The sequence below is a fragment of the Ornithodoros turicata genome, chromosome 9, assembly GCF_037126465.1.
Source record: "Ornithodoros turicata isolate Travis chromosome 9, ASM3712646v1, whole genome shotgun sequence".
Taxonomy (NCBI): domain Eukaryota; kingdom Metazoa; phylum Arthropoda; class Arachnida; order Ixodida; family Argasidae; genus Ornithodoros; species Ornithodoros turicata.
In genome coordinates this window covers 36781597-36804077 of record NC_088209.1, presented here as the reverse complement: position 1 = coordinate 36804077, position 22481 = coordinate 36781597, and the positions used below count along the sequence as shown (strand labels likewise).

General features: G+C 44.7%; 1 protein-coding gene across 1 annotated transcript in view; it reads right to left on the bottom strand.

Annotated features, from left to right (window-relative positions):
• LOC135369474 (RYamide receptor-like) overlaps nucleotides 1-22481 on the bottom strand; it is a 34137-nt gene that overhangs the window by 1003 nt on the left and 10653 nt on the right. The window contains exons 2-3 of the mRNA XM_064603059.1: nucleotides 17857-17957; nucleotides 1985-2075 (exon numbers count right to left, since the gene is read on the bottom strand). Coding sequence (XP_064459129.1) covers nucleotides 1985-2075; nucleotides 17857-17957 — 192 coding nt within the window. The remainder of the gene's footprint in view (nucleotides 1-1984; nucleotides 2076-17856; nucleotides 17958-22481) is intronic.

Genomic DNA, 22481 nt, shown 5'->3' with positions numbered 1-22481 from the left:
TCTTCACCCATCGCCTCGCACTGGATAAACGTTCCTTTAACACTATGACGGCTTTGGGGACTCTTCTGCCCCCACTGCATAGACGAGGGGCGTGCTTGACCAGCAACGACAGCAACAACAACTTTATTTTATGATAAATTCGTTAGAGACCTTCATTTAAAAAAAAAATGCTATGAGAGCAGCAGAAATGACGTTTTTGTTGGTGGGTTATACGGCTATAGCTGGAGGGTATTCTCTCGAAGAGAATATGTACCTCCTACAGAAGACTAATTACCTGGAAATCGTTAAATTTTTAATTAGGGGCTTTCGAGCGAAAGTGAGCGGAACGGGAGACAATCCTTGTTGAAAGCCATTATATTTTTAGCTTCCAAAGTAATTAAAAGAAATGTATGTGGCAGGAGCCGGGTGACCCCAGACTATACTCTGAGCGTTTCTTCCCTCAATCTCAAGGAATATCATCATCTCCAGGTTATCCGCTTGCATCCTGCTTTTATGTTCGACAGTATCTTTGCTCTTGGAGTCATTTTGTCTCCACGGCCATCTTTCTACGCTTATTTATTATTTCGTTATTCCTCATTATACCTTTCATTTCTTAAGCGTCAGCCGCATCAACCATCCGAAAGACATACAAAAACAAACAAGACAACATACGTCAAAACCCCAAGACCAGGGAGCGTAGAAAGAACACACCGTGTTTTCTTTCTGCGTTCTCAGGTTTAGTATTATTTTTTCTTTTTGTCACGAATGTCATGTATTTTTTGTTGATGTTGTATATTTGTCGAAACATTTCTCTCGGCAACAAGACTTTACCAGACGAACAGTGTCAACCTTGAGTGGGGACTATACGATGTCGTTTGTGCGACGACGACACAATCATCAGGTCGCGGAAGCCGGAAGGTTCCCGTCCTTTGAGGAAAAGGACGGGTGTCATGTGAAAAGCGCCGCTGCACCCCTGCGTAATAACCCGAAACTTTTCTTTCGAGGATATCACGAGGAGGATGGGGTTATGATGATGGCGCAGCCCCAAAAATGTGTTCTTCTCTGCTCGCTGCTCGTCGTGCTCTCTGAAGCGTTAAAAGAAGACGGAGAGTTGGGGGGGTCACATCTCACGCGCTTCGAGGGTAATCAAAGTTGGCTTCCTTCCGTCAAGTTGTCTGTACGTAGTTTGCTCAAATGTGTCCCGGGAGAATGGAATGAAGCGTCCCGAAGGTTCGGCCTTAAAATGAGGAAGCGGCCGCCGAGAAAGACGTCGAGAATAGAAGATGGGCTACTAACCCGTCAACGCTACCGCGTTGAGGTCGTGCTCGCCGGTTCGTAATATTCGAGGTGCCAGGGTGATAGATGACTTTATGTTTACGAGCAATTGAAACGGGTTTACTGCCGCGCCGGGGCTACTTAAACGTGTTGCGGCACTTTGGGAGATGTGCTTCATTACATCATGTACGGTCGCGGTGAAGCGCAAAAGGACGTAATTCGTTGGTGTAATTCATTCGTGTAAGAATACAATTCATTGCTGGATAAGGCTGTGGAAGAGCGTCCTCTTGCGTTTCACTGCGACCAGTCACGAACAAAAACATGTAAACCGAAACCAATTAGAGCAACAAATGATCCGCTTCGGTGGCAGATTTTTCTCTAAAAGGTGTCCACTGAAGGTCCCAAAAGGGGTAGTACCCATTTTAATGCCGACAGCGCCCTGCTTTAGAAGTTACTATTTATTTTACGAACCCCATTTGAATTTTTATTTAAATAATAAGCCCCCCTCATTCACACGGTGCGCAGCTTGTATCGGACAGATACTTGTTAAAAAGAAAGTTCGTCGATTGGTGCACGTGTTTGCGAATTATTTAGCCCGGGGATTTAACTGAAACACCCAGTATAGCTTAGATACAGCATACAGGTGAGCGTTGCAGCTTGCAAATCCGATATGAACACTCAGACAAGTTCCCGTGACAACGGTTACGACCAGCAAAGTTGACACACTTACACTGTAGATGGCGTAGATGAATGGATTGTAACACGAATTGCTCATGGCTAGCCAGTGGCAGGAAAACCAAATAACATTGATGTACCGGTACCTAAAAAGAGAATAATAAGCAGATATGTACAACAGATTACGTTCTATTGATGTTTGGACGGGAAGATTAGCACGGACTAGAGAAATGCACAGCTGCAGTAAAGTCGACCTTAAGTTGTTTCTTCTGAAATATCCCATTCCCATACTTGCCATAAGCGAAGCGTACATTAAGGACGACTTTAGACTCAGCGGGTACAACGTATTTACATCTGGCAGCCAAGGCGTATCAAGGACTGTGCTTTGTGTCCGGAAGGACCTAACGGCTGCCCAATTACAGGAGCCGCATATTTCTTCCGCTGACCAAGTGAGATGCAAGGTTCGACTGGGCAACATTGTACTTACTGTTGTAAGTTTGTATCTCCCGCCCTCTATTACCTTGTCGCAGCAGAGCATACGGGACATATTTCTTGGGCTACCACCGCCGTTCCTGGTAGTGGGGGACATCAATGCCCACCATCCACGGTGGGGAAGTGCACGTACAGACAGGAGGGGTATAAGATGGGTTGACGTCATCGACGAAATGGACCTGTGTCTGCTCAATGATGGTTCACCAACGTTCCTGCGTCGAGATTTCTCAACTGACGTCCTGGACGTGTCCATCTGCTCAAAAGATGTTTCCAGGAGTCTCTCGTGGTCGACTGATGTCGATGGGAAAGGAAGTGACCATTTGCCCATCTACATTTCATGCGACAGGTATACTGGCCAACCCAGGACCAAATTTGTTAGGTTAATTAACTGGAAGGACTTTCGAACGTCTTGTTCAGAATTGGCGCAGCCGAACATGTCAGCAGAGCAGCTAACCGAAACGCTGACTACTTCTCTTCGATGCTGTTCGCGAACCGTAAAGGTCGCGACAGGACATATGGGAACAAATCCTCGCGTGGAACAACTACGAGCGCAAAGGCGGAGAGCTGAACGAAAGGCTAGACGATCGGGGCTGTTTCAAGACATCATAGAAGCCCGGCATACTGCCAGGGTAGTACAGAAGGAACTAAAGAATGTTGACAGAGAGCGCTGGCGTCAATTCTGCGCAACGCTGTCGCCTTTTACTCGCGCTGCCAGAGTGTGGAGCGTGGCCCGGAGTCTGAGAGAGACCCTCCCGCCCAAAAATCCTTTGGGAGTGCTAGCGCTTTCTCTCATGCGGTCCGAGAACTCTGTTGCGCTGGACTTCTGCAAGATTATATCCGCAAATTCGCAAGCTTCAAACACTGACGTATTCCGCGCTTCCACTTCCGAGATACAGGAGGCGATCTCACGAAGAGAACCAGTGGTGAACGAACAGATGGATATGGACTTCACATTGGGTGAATTCAGAGCCGCGGTGTGCCTGTCACGAGTACAATCGACGCCAGGTGGAGACGGAATCTCCTATCGAGCCATCCGAAACCTTAGCGACGGCTGTGTTTCCTGTGTGATCCATGTCTTCAATACATCATGGAGAAGCGGTGAAGTGCCGCAGTCTTGGAAAGATGCCGTAGTAGTCCCGCTGTTAAAGCCTGGCAAGCACCCATCTGACCTGTCATCCTTTCGTCCAGTTAGCCTGACGAGTTGTCTTGGTAAAGTCTTGGAGCGAATGGTCTTGCATAGACTGGAGTGGTGGCTTGAGGGTCATCGTACCTTCCCCGAAGACATGGCAGGCTTCCGTCGGAATCGTAGCTCCATAGACTCTGTTCTCGATCTCGTCACCACCGTCGAGCAAGCGAGGAGCCAGAAGAAAATAGTCATGGCAGTGTTCCTGGACGTCAAGAGAGCCTACGACACCGTCAGTCATGCCAACGTTCTGCATCTTTTGTTGCAAGCAGGCGTTCCCGACAGAATGTTCTTCTGGCTGGCTGATTTTTTGCGCCATAGAACACTCTCTGTTCGCACAAAAGAAGGAGTCACTTCGAAAGTTGTCTTGACTCAGGGCGTACCACAAGGCAGCGTTTTAAGTCCTATCCTTTTCAACCTTGTAATGGCAGGCCTAAAGTCCTGTATCGCCCCTAAAGTCAATATATCTATCTATGCTGATGACGTCTGCATTTGGACTGTTGGGAAATCGAGGCCTGCAATCCTACGCCGTCTTCAGCATTCCCTGGATAACATCTTGCGGTACCTAACGGAGGCAGGCATGGATATATCAACTGAGAAAACAGCAGTCATGGCTTTTACTCGGAAGCATATGCATCGGTATCAGCTCTTCCTTGGCGACACGCCTCTTAGGCTGGTAGCACACCATAGATTCCTGGGTGTCATCCTAGACTCCAACTTGTCCTGGAAGAAACACATCGATCACCTGGACACAAAGGCACACCGGTGGATTTCCGTCATTCGCCACTTTGCTGGGCCGAAGTGGGGAATGAATGAGAAGTCTCTTCTGGCCATCCACAAAGCCCTAGTCCGAGGAACTCTGCTATATAGCCTACCAGTCTTGCACGGAATTTCACAGACGCAAGAACATCGACTGCGGTGTATTCTAGCACGGAGCTTAAGGGTATGTCTTGGCGTCCCGAGAGCCGCGGAAACGCGGATGGTGATAGCAGAAGCCCGCGAAATACCCATTGAAGTCTTACGGCAGAGGGAGACCATTCGCCATTACTTGCGCCTCAGAGCACACCACCGCCGCCATCCATTAATAGCAAAAGTTTGTCGCCGGAAGCAATGTAACGCATACAACTGTTTCATGGAAGTGAAACCTAAGGTTCCCCCGTTTTCTGCAAGATCACTGGTGCCCACGACGCCTCCGTGGTCGCTTCCAGTACCATCGATCGCACTGTCAATTCCTGGTCTTAATGTCAAACGAAACCAAGTGCCTACATCAGTTCTGAAACAGCTTGCAGCGGATATGATGCACAATCGCTATTCTGACCACACTGCAGTTTTCACTGACGGATCCTCCAGTCATGAATGTTCATCGTCTGCATTTGTTATTCCAACTGACGGTGTGTCACATGGATACCGTCTCTCACACCGCACATCATCAACGTCGGCTGAGTTATATGCTATCCTGTTGTTTCTACGTAAGACGCCCTGTGACGATCCGCGGGCCTGGGTCATCTACTCAGATTCAAAGGCTGCTCTTCAATGCATAGCCAACATGGGAATACGTGGATCGCTCGCCCCAGTTGTCACTGATATCCTCCATCAGGTTCAGCTTCTAAGCGATCACGGTCATCATATATCCCTGCAGTGGGTCCCGGGTCACTGTGGTTTGAGCGGAAACGAAGAAGCCGACAGAGCGGCAACGGCTGCCCAACAGTCTCCGGCTGTTGTACCAACGGTGTTATCAAGAGGAGACAGGAGATCACTTCTGAATGAGCTCATTCAGCCACTAGCTCGCCAGCAGTGGAGTCGGGACATCACTGACAGGTCTCTCATGTATTCTGTGGATCCCACTATGTCCTTCTCAGTTCCTGACCGTTTACCACGCTATTTCACGTCCCTCCTGCACAGGCTTCGTCTCAACGTTGCCTTCACTCCCCAATTCAAGTGCCGAATCGGATACTGTGACAGCTGCCTATGCTCCAAATGTGGCGTTGAAGCGAACATTGAGCACGTCCTAATAGAATGTAAGCTCTACGAAACGGAGAGGCGGCAACTCTGTGCTCAGCTGAGTGGTGCTAGCCGACAGACGTTCAACCTGGCTGCAATTCTTGGCCCATGTCAGAGCCATGTCCAACACCGTCGAGGACTTCTGATGTTCTTGGAGTTCCTCTTGGCTACCGGCTTGCTCCAGACGCTGTAGGGTCCACCCCTGCATCTCAAGGACCATTGGCGCTTCTTTCATGTGCTTCTTCCTTTTGTGCGACGTATAGCGTTGCGCAACCAGACGACGGGAGTTCGAGTTGGACTTGCACATAACTTCATTTTCATATTTCACATCTCATGCTTCTCGTGTAATGGGGTAGGGTACTGCTCTCAAGCGGTGAATCACCCCAGGCCATAGTCATGATTTAGTTGTTGTTGTTGTTGTTTGCAGTAAAGTGTGGGGGGGGGGGGGATAAAAACTTGATCATTCAGAAGCCACAAATATTCCGCTACTGCATTCGGGTGCACTTGTCTTGTGCTCTGTCCTGGTTATCCTGGACACTAGCTAGGTGTTTCACATTTTGGTTTAGTTCGATCAAGCGTTAATGTCATAGTGGAGGTGGGAAGAATGAACACTAATAAAGTACTACTGAACGTTCTAGGACCTTCGTTCTAGGACCTAGCTAAACCTATCGAGCGATTATAGGATCTCCAGAAATATCATCTACCATGTCTACTAAGAAGACAAAATTCATATTTTTGAGCGAAAAATTCGACGTGAGGAGGTCGGAATGAAAGCGTGATCAAGGTGTCATTCAATGCGCCGTCTTCTTAGCAAGACGTAGCAAAAAAATCTCGGAGGTACTTTTTGTTAAACTCAAATAATATTTTTTTTTAACTTGAACGTAATTTCGCAAACGTGTATGCGCGCTGCGGCGCATCATAGCGAAGGAACAACTGGAGCGGATAAGTCACAAAACACTAGATGGAACAACAACAACAACAATAAAAAATAAAGAAGATGTGATGATGACATGAGATGTTTCCCCGTGGTCGCCACAGGACCATGCCCCACTTCACAGCGGCTAAAATGCGAGGATGAATTATGATGAAAACAGTTAGCAGTCGCATTATTGAACAGCAAATAACGATTGCAAGCACGTGTTTCCCTTCTTCGATACCCGACGGTTGTGCAGTGAGCGCTCATCAATCATCTTGTGCACCACGACGAAGCAAACTTCTAGGCAATTTGCGGTGCTGATAACTGACAGATAATGAAAGACAAGGGGGGGAGGGGGAGATAGGGTGTCAACTCAGGCTTTATCCGGCATCCGTCAGTCGAGTCGTTGACATGAGTTGAGTAATCACGACATGAACAGTGCTCCAGCACTACGTGCACCGAACACAAGCCGTGTACGCTTTTACTCAGTAGGTTCCTGGGACGTTCTTTGTTTCATGCTTTTTTCATGTGTGTGTTAGTGTTGTTTGAGAAAATTTATTAGACGACTCATACTATAGAGCACACTACGAGTACTAATACTATTATTGTTAATTACACACTACTACTACAATACAATACTATTAATATTAATACACACTAATACACTAGTTAGTGTTAGTGTTGCCTTCTCATGTGTGTGTGTGTGTGTGTTAACAAGAGGAGTGAGCTGCTAAAACGATGCTAATCTATCTCTAATGCAGGAATTAGTTAACACACACAATCGAAAAAAAAAAAGGGGGGGAAAGAAAGAATGGGCCACCCCAGGAACTTACTGAGTGAAAAGCATTCTCCGCTTGTGCCGCAATCTTGGATCTCTGTTCTAACTCTGTGCAGCACCGTCAATGCCTGCACTCATTCTTTCTGTTCTTGACGTCTGCTAGCCTGCTTGAACTCCTCTGGCCTCAGAGCTTTTGCCATGAACGCGGTGATGTGATCTTCACAGCACTGCATCTCCGGTGGCCGACCCGATGAATTTCTATCCCCATCAGTTACGACACACCCGCGCGTCTGATATCTCATTTGCGTGTGTCATGTGTGTGTGTGTGTGTGTGTTTGCCTCATCTTTTTCATCATTACCCCACTCATATATTATTCCACACGCACTCAGGTATGGTACCGCAATTGTTGCGGTGAAGCACGTCATCCCATCGCCATTCGTGTAGTCGTTGTTGTTTCCGCTGTGCTCGGTGCAGGTAATATACTTGATCACTGTTCATGTCGTGATTACTTTACTCACGTCAACGAGTCGGCTGACGGATGAAAGCAACCATATGCCACCATAAAGCCTGAATGGACTCCCTATCACTACCAGTACCCCTATTACCAGCAACGCGAGCTGGTTTTAAATATGAAAGATGGAAGTCACTGAAAAGGTTAGCCAGCTGTAGGTCTTGAGCTCACGTAGTCTGGATTACCGGTCCATGGCTCCACCAATTGAGCTGAGCTAACGCAGCTCCCCAGCGACTTCCAAGGGCGCGTCATCGGAAGGGACACATCGACCACTCTCTCTCACTCCCCCTCCCCCCTTTCACTCTTACATTTTTCTCACTCATACACACAATCATGCGACGGGACTGACGCAAGCGGCAACTGTGGAACATGAGAGAGTCCTAGAGAGAGAGAGAGAGTTTCTATGTTGTTCGAGCCTCAGAACATTTTGTGAGACTGTCTGATCCCTTGTTTGTGACAGGTGTTCCACTGTATAGTTCGGGATGTTTTTCTCCCGGCCCCCCAATTACTGGGTTTTCTTCTCCTTTTTATTTATTTCGACTAACTGCGGCTAAGTGGTCTGGGGTTTGAGTATGACTTTGACTTTAGGGTTTGGGGTCTGACTGGGGTTTGACAGTCTGACTTTGTCGCGACTGAAATCCCCCCTTTTTTTTACTTCTTTTTCTATCACAACACATCACAACATCAGTTGTCTCTGGTTTTAAAGTTTCATCGTAGTGCACAAGATGGCCAAATTGACGAGCGCTCACTGCGCAGCCGTCGGGTCTCGAAGGAGGGAAATACGTGTTTGCAATCTTTAATCGCTGTTCAACAATGAGACTGCGTAGTGCCTTATTTTCGTCGAGTGTTTCGTGTCTTCTCTGCTCCCGTTGTCTCTTCGCTACTATATGCACGGCGGCGCGCATACACGTTTGCGAAGTTACCTTGAACTTAAAAAAAATAAAATAAAAAAATAAAGTGAGTTAGTAAGTAAAAAGTACCTCCGGGATTTTATTTTTTGCTACGTCTTGCAAAGAAGATGGTGTATCGAATGAGATCTTGATGGTGCTTCTATTCCGACCTCCTCACACCGAATTTTTCTGTTAACCATGCGCATTTTGTGAATTTTTTTTTCATTCCTCATCTTAAAAATAGTCGTTTTTATTATTGTTGTCGAATCTTCACAAATTCCCTGATTTTTCACGACGACTTACAGTGCACCTGCGGGACTGAATTTTTTTGGTGCAAACTAGGATCGATATTCACCGAAAATTTCTTAGGAAAAAATTCCAGAATTTTACATTGCAAAAACAAATCGTAAGCTTACACAAACTTTGCAAAGTTCGTGCATGCCACAAGCGTCGAACCCGTTGAGCGCGATGGTGAAAATTGCTGAAATACGGTAAAATGGATTATCCCTTATCAAATAAGACGCTTTCTAACATGCTCTCTGCTTTACCGTGGTCGTAATCTCTGCTCAAACCGACATCGATTTTCTCAGAGCACTGCATCTTTGAGAGGCTCTGCATCCCATAAAGTTCAATTTCGTTACAAAAGAGAAATGTTTTGTTCCTTTCCCAGTCATAGGGAATCACCAAAAAAAGTTCACATAAAACTCTCGAGGGAGATCGAGCAGCATTTCTGGATCATTTGGCATGGGCCCACCAGTAAGACTAGCTTGATACATTTCTGATGAGAATATATTTAACATGCATTCATATTGGTCCACATGGCGTACCACGCGTATGTATATATGTACATATAATGCAAGTTTAAAGTATCTGAAAGCCGGGAGTTAATATTGTAGCGACCGGTGGCCAACGTCCACAAGACCATCGTCCTCTAGAATATAAAATAATCAATAAGTGAGCCAGAGACGGAAGTTTCATGAAAGGCAGTAAAACAGTTAGTAGTTTAATGCAATAATGAACATAAATATTTAGCTCTTAGATTTAAAACGTTACAAAAGCGCAGATAATCGACGTTTCGGAGGAAGCTCCTCCTGAAGAAGGAGGAGCGTGGTAGTAGGAGTACAGCTGCGAGTATTTTTCATTGTGTCTAATTAGTTAATCAGATCCAATATATAGTTAATCCAATCAGTTAAGGTTAATTAGATATCTTAAAATGCTATTAGTATATAGGGGCGGAGGTGTACATTGCAAAACTGCAGGGTGCGTACGAGAAACCCCCGACCTAGGTGTTTTCAACAAGGTATACAGTTTGTGTGAATTTGCGAAAAAGACACGTGACAAGGCCCTGTAATCTCATGATCTCGCGCATGATCACGTGCTATGCGCGACGAGGATACTACGACTCCTAAGAACATTCAGTTTACCTCATTCGCTGATAGCATTCCGTTTATAGTTGGGAAAACCTGCATGTAAAAGCACACGCATCACTCGGGCTGAGCACCGTTCGAAACATTAACAGCATAATAATAACAAAAGTAATAACAATAGCACGAACTCTGAGCTATGAGTAAACGGTGAAGAGTAATTTCAAAGCTCCGACCCTGTCGCTGCCTCGCGGGGAAGCAAATGACAGGGGAAGGACGCAGTGCCGACGCTAAGTGAAATATATCTGGTGGACCAACGACATGACCTCCGCGTATAATTAATTGACTTCGTCATTAATTGGATTTGCTTGTGGAGAGACGAGACGAGGGGACACAGATCCTTACTTATGATGGTAATCAAGTGAAGGTGAGGGGGGTTGACGTTCTGGAAAAGCTGAGGTGATGTCTGCCTGCTCAGAGTAGGTGAAGGTGAATGTGTTGCGGAAAGTGACCACTTGAGGGCGGTTACAAGGCAGCTGCTAGGCTGGGAGAAAGGGAGTGTTGGAATCCAGCGCCGATTTCGGCGGCGCTGGAATCTTAACCGGTCGTTTCCACTGCGAATTCGCGTTAATTCTTGCTAAGTAGTTATAGTCTGGATAACCAGCTTTAAGGCGTTAAATCTTGCTTATTTACTGTCGGAGAGGAGGGCTATACCAACTACGGACGTATCTACAGATCAGGTTTGTTTTCCCTTCCCATTCATCAGCCCTAGAAGAGTCATCATATAAGAAAACCTGGTCATGGTTCATTTGTGAACATGTAGATGGCGCTTCAAGGACGGTGGTCTGTAACGGTGGTCATTCCACTAGCTTTGTTCTAAGAAACATTACGACGCCTAACTACTAATTTGGACAGTTGCAGCTGGAAATAATAATACCTGTTCTACCTAATGAGGCAGTGATTTATTGTAGTATGCTATAATGAATTATGCAGTGCTGCTTGATGCACTAACAAGAGCAGCAATTTCTTTCCACTTCCAATTAGGAGTTCTAGAGTAGCCGGCAATCTTTTAGCTGCGCACCCTCAATTTTACCTTCGACCAAGCCAAATGGACCAGCTGCATAGAACGAGCAACGTGAATGGCGGAAGGCATCTACTGTAGGATAAAACGACGGGCTCGAACTGCGCAATGGACTCCAACAACGAAAAACAGGTTGCAAAGTATGCAAGCTGCGCCATGCGTGAAAGAAAAAAGCAAAATGGGAAATTTGAAAGTTCAGTGTTATCCATTAAGTCTAGGCTCTGAGCGAGGTTTGGTCTCTGTGTGCGAAACACCGCACAACATCGTCATCCCGCGTTTGTTGTTGGCCTTTATATGTTCCATTTGTTAACTGTACATCTGTTAACGCGCGTTGACTACGCTACTATTGTGCCGCTTCCCCGACAACACAGAATGTCCTCTGGATGTACGAACAATCATCTATCCCACACCTATCATGTGTACCTAAAGCTCAAAATAAAAATATTTTGATTTGATTTGATTTGATTTAACGAATTCGTACGTTCGATGGATATCCTCAGAATATCAGTCGGACTTACTCCTCCTACAGCGACAGCTCCTACAGCGACGGGCTCCTACAGCGACATTTTCCCTCATGCACATCACCGCTTTAAAAAAAATCAGTTTTAAATTGGAGTATATTGAGACATGCACTGGCGTATACCAACACGTGCCCGGCTGGTTTCGAGAGTTTCGTTTTCTTTCTTCGTTACGAGTCTGTATTCAGCCCGCCTGCCACCGCTCATCCTGTAGGATTAATCTTAAAACCCATCACATGAAGGTGCTGTAAACATTGCTTCCAGCACCGTGTCTGGGATATTTCCCGGCGCACGGTAAATGATTCCAGGTGGTCGATGTCATTCGCAGTCCATGTTTGTAGTGAGACGGTTTCAATAAATCCCGGTGCTCCTCGCGCACGCGTTGCATCCTGGGGGATTACTGTCAGGGAAAACGAAGAACAGTCCTTCATGTCTGGGATTTTCTGAAGTCCTCTACCGCGCGACACGTGCAGCATGTAGCTGCGCAAGTGTAGGGGGATTCAGCTTACGATCCACTCCGAATTGTGTACATGACATGTCTCTGATTGGACCGAACTGTCGCTAACACGGAATCGAATTGAATGGTCGCAGTTGAAATAAATAAATAAATAAAACAACGACAGCAACGTTAAGGAAGCGAAGCCGCCGCACGAGCCAACCAGATGTGTGTGTGTCGTCTCTGATTGGTCTATATTCTGATTCTACAGTACCAAACGTTTCTGCTCGTTGGCGAAGTACTACAGTTACGAGCCCTTTCATTAAAAAAATATTTCGTTAGGCGATTTGATCACCTATACCTCTTTGGCCTTTTACGCTCGTTGGAAACCTCAGGCTTTTGAATACGTCAGCGCAGCTGTATTTTGTGCACGTCTCTCCCGAAGCATATGCTAAAGCACGCTCATCTGTGCGACTTCTCAACAAGCAGGGTGCACTGAATGTCAGGGCGCATACTAACCCCTCTCTCCCCCACTCCTTCCTGCTGTCCTCTCTCCTAACTAAACACTGTACAAGCTAAAAGATAAAGCTACAAGAAGCTTAGCGTCAAGCATAATTATCTATGACACTTGAGAGCAAATAAATAATGCAAATTTTAAGCCCCAGTCCCTTTTTGTTTGCCATGACGAATATGATACGACTGTTTTAAAGCTTGGCTTCAGTACATTGGGCTACTTGGGTCGGTACAAAGAGTGCAAACTGACAAATATCTTATCTTTCTTTACTTTTTTTTTTACAATCAAAGTAAACTAAACACTGGAAACTAACAGGCAAAAATGGGAGAACTATAGCACTCGCGAGTGAATAAAATAAGTATTTAAAGAGATTGAAACAATTATTTTACTGAAAAACAAGCTTTCGAACGGAGTCCGTCCTTGATCAGGTGAGATTTTCGGACGGAAAGCTTGTTTTTCAGTAAAATAAATGTTTCAATCTCTTTAAATACTTATTTTAAACTAAACTCTGCTGCAACGGAAAATAGAAAGCTACAAGAAGCTTATAGCGTGAAGCTGAATTATCTAGACACGTGAGAGCAAATAAATAATACAAATTTTAAGTCCCAGTCCCTTTTTGTTTGCCATGGCGAATATGATACGACTGTTTTAAAGCTTGGCCGGTCGTGCCAGCTGAAAAGGCTTTGCGCTGTGTTTTGCCCAAGAGTAAACAGTGGGGCACACGTGCTGGGTAATTAGGGTTGGTTCGTTGGTTAGTCGGTTGGTGGCGTCGCAATTTCGTCGACGAAAAATTCTTGCTGGCATTTCTTGAGAGCGCCGCGGCTCGTTAGGCAGAGTCACAAACTTTAATGGAAGTTCTCCGCGCTGCCGGGTCTGAGCTCGTTGAGCCGTTTTCTGGTGGAGAAATAAATTTGACACTTTTCAGACCCCGTACAAGTGCGTTAAAATATTGCTCTGCTCGTTTTTCGTGTCTTGCGGGCGCGGAAGCTGTGGATTTTGGGGGTTCCGGCCGGACTTGTACGTAACGCGTTACAAGTAATTGCGTTACTTGTAATCAATTACTTTTAGAATAATTTTTCGAGTAATCAGTTACATTTTTGAACAAGTAATTTTTCAAGTAGTTGGATTACAATTTTGAGTAATCAATTGCTTTTGAAGCAGAGTCTGACTCAAAATAACAATGCTCTGTGACAAATTTCCTGTGTCTTTGTTGGGCTATTCAACTGTTGTAAGCGGAAAACTATTATTGCTACTCCTTACGCGCGGGTCTTTCGCGCTATTTTAGCTGCCCCAGTCACTTGGGAGTTCGGATCTTCATTTTTTTTTTTTCGAAGCACGTCGGGGCGGAAATTTTTGCATGAATTCAAAGTAACGGCCCGACTAACGCGTTACTTTTATACTCGTTACTCAATTAAATTTTGAGTCGAGTAATTTGTAACGGTAATCAATTACTTTAGCTAGAAGAGTAACGGTAATCAATTACTTTTTTTGAGTAACGGGCTGGTCTGGTGCCGGCTCGTGGTGACAAAAATTACTGGCGAAACGAAAAGTATCGAATAACAAACGGTGTTGGGCGATTGCGTGTAATCGTAAATCAATCCCCCGTCTTTTACGTTACCTACATATTTTATCATACATGTAGATTTTTGATGTTCGCGAGATAACCGGTGTACTTCGCTTGGAACGGATTCTTCGCTTGGAAGTCTGAGAGTCATGTAGAGTGTCTCTCTCTTGTTTTGTGATGTGGAGCAAGGTAAAAGGTCCTTCACAAAGCATTCGAGCGCGGCCTTCCTGTGTATCTACGAATGAAACAATGCCTGGAGACAATGAAAGTGCGCTGGCTTCAGTTAATTTTCCTGGGTATTGTGTCTAGATTGCAGAAATAAAATTCGCACCTGGTTGCCAAGACGTTTGCGGTGGCTGTAACAACAGCATCGTCGGGATGTGCACCGATAGTCAGCAGCAATCGACCGAAATCTCCCTGTACAAATTTCAAGACGTACTGTGCACAGTGAAATGCTCTAACACCTTTCGATGTGTAGAAGGAGAGTTCTGTAAACAAATGCCGTTTTTTTTTATTCCGCAGGTTCATTTGAAAGGTGTAATAAAATTGTCTTGATAAAGGTGTTTCGCAAACACCCATCTGAAACAGTGTTTTCAATCGAACAGACACTCCTGCACTGCACTATTTAATATTACAAAACAATTTAGAATTTCAATACATTATTTAGAAGTGTGTTTTACAAAACACGCTTCTGTATATAGTGTGAAACGGACATAGCTGTGTGCCATACGACAAGGCATTTACGAGCAACTTTCAGTACGAGAGCAACTTTTATGGTGAATACCAGTCAGCGACATGTGGTGAACGAACAACAACAACAAACAGATAAATTAATGGTGATGATGGTGAACGAAGATGCGACTGGGCTCTTAGGTAAAGAGGGCTTTCCAAAGCAACTGTAACTATAGACAGCTTTTCGTGTGAATCCCTAACCTCTACTTGTCACTTAAAACTGCCTTTTAGGCCTCTTGGTACATCATCGATATGGTTAAAAGCGCTACAAGAGAGGAAAGGGCTAACCGCAAAGACCGAGCGCCGCACTCTCTAACACTCAACTTGTCGCCTACTGGTTGGTTCTCATCGTGAAAGTTGCTATCTGAGGAAGTATGATTACTTACAGTTACTGGTCAATTGCTCATCAAGGGATTATATATATACGAATTCAAACAACTCTGGGAAAAAGAGCTGCTAACGCCAGGAATCGAACCTGGGTCTTCTGGTCTCCTCTTTTCCCTGAGTTGTGTGAATTCGTTAATTTCTGGGCGTTTGAGGCTTACGTGTCTGTGTCGATCGTCCTTAATTGTGGTCTGTCTCGGCTAACTCTCGTTGTCTACGTCAATTATACACAGGGCGTTTATTTTTATTCGTTACAGAATTTTTATTTAAAAAATCTAGCAGAGAAAAAAATTGATGCCGTTTTTGCAGTTGGGTTCTGCGGCCACGCTGCCATCCCGTCGAAGAGAGTATGCAACTACAAGATGACTAATTACCTAAACTTCATTAATTAACTCTTTAATTAGGGGATTTCGGGCAAAAGCGGGAGATCAGAATGAGAGACCATCCTAGTTGAAAGCCATTCCACGTTTTAGAAACATCCTGAAACAGGCACCTGCGTTAAGATATCCATCCCCGAATTTTGATGTGCAAATGAGTCGAAACTGAAAAAGCGCGCCTGAGAAGCACATCACCTTCGTTGATGGAGGCTTATCTGGGCGGGAAAGCGGTTTATCTGGCCCGCAGGTCGGCTCCTACTCCAATCATCTCCATCGCTCCAAATCACGTGGCCCTCTGATGCGAAACGAGGGCTGTACCCCCGCGTTCCAGGTCTCCGCAGTTTCAGTTTCAGGACTTTTAAAACGTGGAATGGCTTTCAACTAGGATGGTCTCTCATTCTGATCTCCCGCTTTTGCTCGAAATCTTCTAATTAAAGAGTTAATAAATGAGTTTTAGGTAATTAGTCATCTTGTGTAGTTGTATACTTTCTTCGAGGGGATGTCAGCCTGGCCTTAGAGCTCGACCGCATCATGTTCTGCTAGTTTTTAATAAAAATTCCGTAACGAATAAAAATAAACACCGTGTATATAGTTGTAGATGAGTTTCTTCCCAAGACAGCTGTGTACCAATGCTGGCGGCATTGATAATGAACGCAAACATTTTGCCGTTTTCGTGGCGAATCATTAATCAAATAATTAGATCTGTTCGCAGTGGAGGAATCGGTTGAAATTATTAGGAAGTGCCTTCCAAAAAATGGTTGCAACAACACGTTATCCTTTTCTGCCGGCTTAATTCTTGTTCGGTGTGAACCTGAAGAACGGTCTGGCGTAAATACTGTAAAAGCACAAATTTTCGCGAGTACTTAATTTTCGCGAATTTCGCGATCGAACTTTTTTCTTTTTTTTTTTGCGAAATTAAGGTTCCGCGAAATATAGGTGGTGGGGATGAAAAAGTATGCGCACTGGAATTCGCGACGATATGAGCTCCACCAAGACAAATCGACTTTTATTCTCACACTTTGTTCTGGTCAGACATTTCTATAATTGAAACGCCACATCAACATCAGTAGTTTTTCTCATAGTGTATCACTTGGCATTGCAGATACCTGCTTTCACAAAACCAGCACGTATGTCATTGTTACGGGATTCAAGGAGCTCACGGTAAGCCACTATAAGCCATCCGGCATGAAGAGGCTGGCATGTATAGAGGCCGACTAATTCTCGTTGTTTGCTGTCGGCAGTGTCATGAACCACCCTGATCCCGCGACTTCCGCTTCCGTCCGCTTCCTCTCGAGTTCGCGAAATTAAGGTCCGGCGAAATATTCCCGAAATGCACTCCCGCAAGAATTCGCCAATTAGTAAGGCCGCGAAATTAACCATTTTTACAGTAGACGGGCGACGTGGCCGAACGGACACTTGCCCGGAACAGACATTCCTTTCCCATATGAACTCAGCCACCAAGCGGCCAAATAAAGGGGGACGTGACAGCTACCATTGTTACAGGGAAGAGGGCGTCGCTTCCTTCAAATAGCTCTTTGCCATCTCAGAGCGCAGTGTGTGCTCAAGACGCTTTCTGCATCCGCCTGAAGGCAGGAGATACCGCAAACACGTCCATTCACGCTGACATTCAAATGATCCTATAGTTCAGTTGTTCAGTGTACTCTTCTTCGGTGATCACTGCAATTTTGAGGGCGTTTCTCACGGTCGTTCCAACCCGATCGTTACACAAAAGGACGCCCCCAGGATTTAGGGTTATGTATGCCTTTGTGCGTCGCGCGTCCTCCCTTCCTACATCTTCGTTGTTTTTCATTAACTGCTCCGCGAACTTATATGGGAAGTTGCGATCATATATCGTATATTGTCCGCTAAATGACCTGCCTCGGTCGTGGATCGAATGAAGTCCGTAATTCCTTCCGCTTAATCAAGGGCCCCCGTGTATTGACATTGAGTCTGAATTGCTGCGGATGTGACTTGGGTTTACGCAACTCCGGTTGCTTGAGCAAAGTCGGGGTCAGGCAGTCAAATAATGATGTGGCACACGTGTTTAATGGAGGAGACTAGAGCAACGGAGGCCAATTGCTGATATCGCTTGTGGCAGGTTATTACGCCAGAGGAATGTGGAAGAATAGCGATGTGGATTTGGAGATGAGTTCCCGAAAGTGGTGACATATAGAAACCTACTCACGTGTTGATTTCTGGATACAGATCACTGAGCAAGTTGTAAGATTGGTACGGTAGCCAGCACATGGCGAACGTGGTTACAAGCACAGCCATCATCTTGATAACCTGCGATGTGATAGAAATGAAAGAGGTTATATAGGAAATATAGATACGGCGCAGCATGTTGGATGCATCACAAAACAAAGCACCTATATTACTTCACTCTCGAACGCTGTACAAAGTGTACCAGGATAAAGTACCAGGTTTGCAATGGAAATGAAATGCAAAAAGAAAAAAAAGAGAAAAGAAGGAGCGAGGTAAATTATGCGTTAGAGAACGTAATGTGCGCTAAAATTTCGTATAAAAGTTCCTACGTGGTCCATTTCTTTGCTGATAAATTGTGCAAATTAAAAAAAAAAAAGAAAAGAAAGTGCCGCGCCCTCGTAACATATTCTTTTGGCCTGCTCTAAACTGTGTTTCGTCTCAGATGGTGGCATGATCGGATTCGGCGTTGGATTACAACGTGAATCCGATGCATATATCCTCACGTATGGTTCATATTATGCTATTTTTCTTTTTCGCAATTGAACTCCAATTTCATTTCACAGATTCTGGGAAGGGACGGTTTTATGTTTATCTCGCTCTACGTTCTGTCTTGTCGAATTTTTATGCGTGATAAGCGAGCACAACGGAGACTGGACAACACGGCACAGAAGACGCACTCACTTCCAACTGACGTTTTAATCCCGACGCAACGCCCGCTTACACAGACCGCGCACGGGCGTGTAGTGCAGGGCTGTTGAAACTTAACCTTTTAAAGTTTTACGCAGCACAGAGAGACAGAGAGGAAGAACCAGAGTGGAAGGAACTGATATATGACTTACTTATGACTTAAGGATATGACTTACCAACTAACCCGTTTCTCTACCTGTTGAAACTGTTTTGGATATGAGATTCGTTCGTTTCGCATTATAATTTATAACTTTGCACCGCCATGCTCAGTGACTTTGACATTTACCATCACTCTTAAAAAAAGGGTGTACTTTAACTCCTTTCCTTGCCACATATATAACACCCTTTTGGAGAGTACAATTACTCCCAAAACGGTGTCTCCTCACTCCCCTCAAGGGAGTAGCATAACACCTTTCTCCCTACTGGAGAGTAATATTATATAATAATATATAACTCCATTGAGGGAGTGAGGGGACACCCTTTTGAGAGTAATTGTACTCTCCAAAAGGGTGTTATATATGTGGCAAGAAAATCAGTTGAAGTGCACCCTTTTTTTTTTAAGAGTGGCAGGACCAGCGGCATGGCCGAGTGGATTAAGGCGTCCTGTTCGTTGCTGGTATATAGCCAAGGTCGTGCCGAAGACTGGGAGGTGCGGGGTTCGAATCCTACCACCGCGGCTGTGTTGTCTGAGGTTTTCCCTAGGTTTTCCGAAGACTTTCCAGACCCAATGTCGGCACAGTTCCCCCTGAAGTCGGCCCAGGACGCATACTAACCCCCCTGTTCCCCACTCCTTCCTACTGTCCTCTCTCCACTTGTCCACACCCGTATACGGCGCTCATAGTCACAGTTGCTTCGCGGCGCTAACACGGAGTAAATAAATAAATAAATAAACAAATTTGCCACGATTGAATGCCCTTCAGAACTTTTTTATGTAGAAAACCTGCATAGGGAGATTGCCGAACATGACATGCAGGCGCGTGAAGTCTTTTATAGACTAATACCCCTGTCACACAGGCAGTCTTCAATTATCATTGAAACCAATGGCAATTGAGCATGCGCTTAGCGCCACCAGGCGGGTAACTTGTTAACGTCTCAAACAGCGTTGCATCCAATGCTACTTGACAGGTTGACAGGTTACCCACTTGGTGGCGCTAAGCATATTTTCAATTGCCATTGGTTTCAATTATAATTGAAGACTGTCCGTGTGACAGGGATATAACACACTGTACATCCGCGAGTGACATTTTATAGGTTGTAGCCATTGTTGTTGTTGTAAAGGAGCTGTCTTTTTCTGTCTTTCTTAATTTTCTGTGTCGCTGTTTCTGCATCTTACTTTTTGTGCTTTTGGGAATAGCAAGCCTACATCATGGCTAACCTTTCCCTTCTTTTTCTTTCTATCAGCATTAATCATATCCCCCATTCTTTAGTGTTTGCTTTTGGGAATAGCAAGCCTACATCATGGCTAACCTTTCCCTTCTGTTTTTCCCTATCAGCATTAATCATATCCCCAATTCTTTGTGTTTGCTTTTGGGAATAGCAAGCCTACATCATGGCTAACCTTTCCCTTCTTTTTCTTTCTATCAGCATTAATCATATCCCCCCATTCTTTGTGTTTGCTTTTGGGAATAGCAAGCCTACATCATGGCTAACCTTTCCCTTCTGTTTCCCCCTATCTGCATTAATCATATCCCCCATTCTTTGTGTTTGCTTTTGGGAATAGCAAGCCTACATCATGGCTAACCTTTCCCTTCTTTTTTTTTTCTATCAGCATTAAACATACCCCCCACCCCTCATTCACTTCTCAAATACAACTTGGGTTGTGTTTCTGGACAAGGCCCCCCAGTGCCCCCACACAGTCCCTCTAAATCATCAGATGAGTAGTCATATATGATAAGGATCAATCATCGCAGGTAACGACACTAAATGATGGAGAAGCGATGATAATGTGGGATCATCGCAGATAAGATTGTCAAACGAGTGCTGTATCGCTGAACTCATTCGTGCTGACATGTGTGTTGTTGTTGCCGTCATCATTAGTGAGCCTCTCTAAAGGCTAAATAGCGTGAGAAAGTGCTATGACGTCTATTCTGGTGGAAGCACCCTGTTTACTCGGCAGTCGCCCTGAGGACGTTCAGGGGACCTGCAATTGCTGGATGATGTGAGCTACGGGCATTACTTATACTTTTGCTGTGCGCCCGAACACCGTGTATAAGCGAGCAGCGCTTAAGTTTTTTCTTAGTCGTTTTTAAGTTGTTACAAATGTTAGGATCGCGCAGACAGCGCACACGCTGAAATGTTGCATATTTTGCTGGGCTTCTCTTGCGTGCTCCGTTAAGAGATCCAAGACACGACACATATAGAAAGAAAGATTGTTCATGCGTTCGCCCGCTCTCCTACTTTTTTATTTTTATTTTTTAGGGCAGTGCAAATAGTCATTTTAATACGGTGTATCTTCGATCTTGCTTCTTAGTCATTTTATATTCGTGGAGGACACGAAGCGAATAGTTCTGTACCCGGAACACATGCGGTTACGTAACAGAACCAACCACATGCACGGATATACGTAAAATGTACGTGATACGTGCGTACACATGTTCGTATACGGAAGCACTTACACTATGTTTTATACGCCGGCCCTCTCTTCGCGTTTTTGTGCTTTATTACAACTCCAACTTTGGAACTATCTTAATTAGGCTTCGCTTCCATTCGAAATTTGAATATCAAATCCCCATATTCAATTCGAAATTCGAATTTAAAAAAAATACAGTTATTCACTTCTGTATTCGAAAAAAAAAGTAAAATCCGAATATACGCACAGTCCTAGTGTTTTTTTCCTTGGCATGAAACAACACCCTCCGAGGTTATATCCTCTAACACTGCCCTATAGCGCTGGAGTAATTGGCGGACATCCCGATCATCAATCTATGGTGCGTGAGGAGCTCAGGGAAGATCCATCGCAGCCAGTATAACCTGTGTTCATCGAAGGCTCTGTCGTCGGAGATTTTTTCAGCGCATCCCCCTAAGCCCGCAAAGGTCCAACAGTGCCCCCCTTTCCTCAAGCCAAAAGTACCTGCAGGAAACGGTCCAAAAAGCCTGAAAAGCCAGTGTCGTTAAACGTCGCGTCTCAAGATGAAAGCCCTGTGCAAATCCTCATATGTCTCCGAGTTCTGAGGTGTCAGGTATCTACGCGCTCTCTTTGTTCACACTTGCATTAGCGCTGAAACAGGAAAGGCATGAAAAAGGAAAGTCTAATACAGTGCATCTTCATTTTTGTTCGAACGACTTTCAACGGAATGCCTTCAGCATGTTTTTTTTTCTTCAAATTTTATTATTATTATTACTGCATCTGTGCCGCTATCAAATTTCACTGGAAGACAATCTGTCGCTTAGGGACTGCACGAAAACAAAATACTTTTGACTAATAGTCTTTTCCGAACGCTGCGTTCGTATCATATATCCTCACGTATAGTGAGCTCAAGTTTCGCTCTCGGTACCTCCGTGTTATTTTAGGAACACGTATGCCTTTCGCGTCGTTTCTCCTCTATTGTGAACAGGGAATAATGGTTTTTTAACTATGTCTCTCCGGGGGGGATCGAATAATGCCAGCGCGCGCACAACCGTGAATAACAGATTTTCATTTATTTATGTATCATTTGTTCATTCATTTGTATATTTGTTTATATATATATATATTATATTTTTATATTTGTTTGTATCGTTTGTTTATATAGAACATAAATGCTGCATGGTCATGTCGTGTCACCTGAGCTTACTGTGAAGGAAAAAAAAGGAAGGAAAAAAAAAACGAAAATAAGAAACAGTTTATGCAAAGAGGTAGAACTTTGTCGAAACCAGACTTTCATGTTTCTTCTTTTTTTTTTCTGGGGGGGGGGGGGGAAGCCTACGTGTATAGTTCCC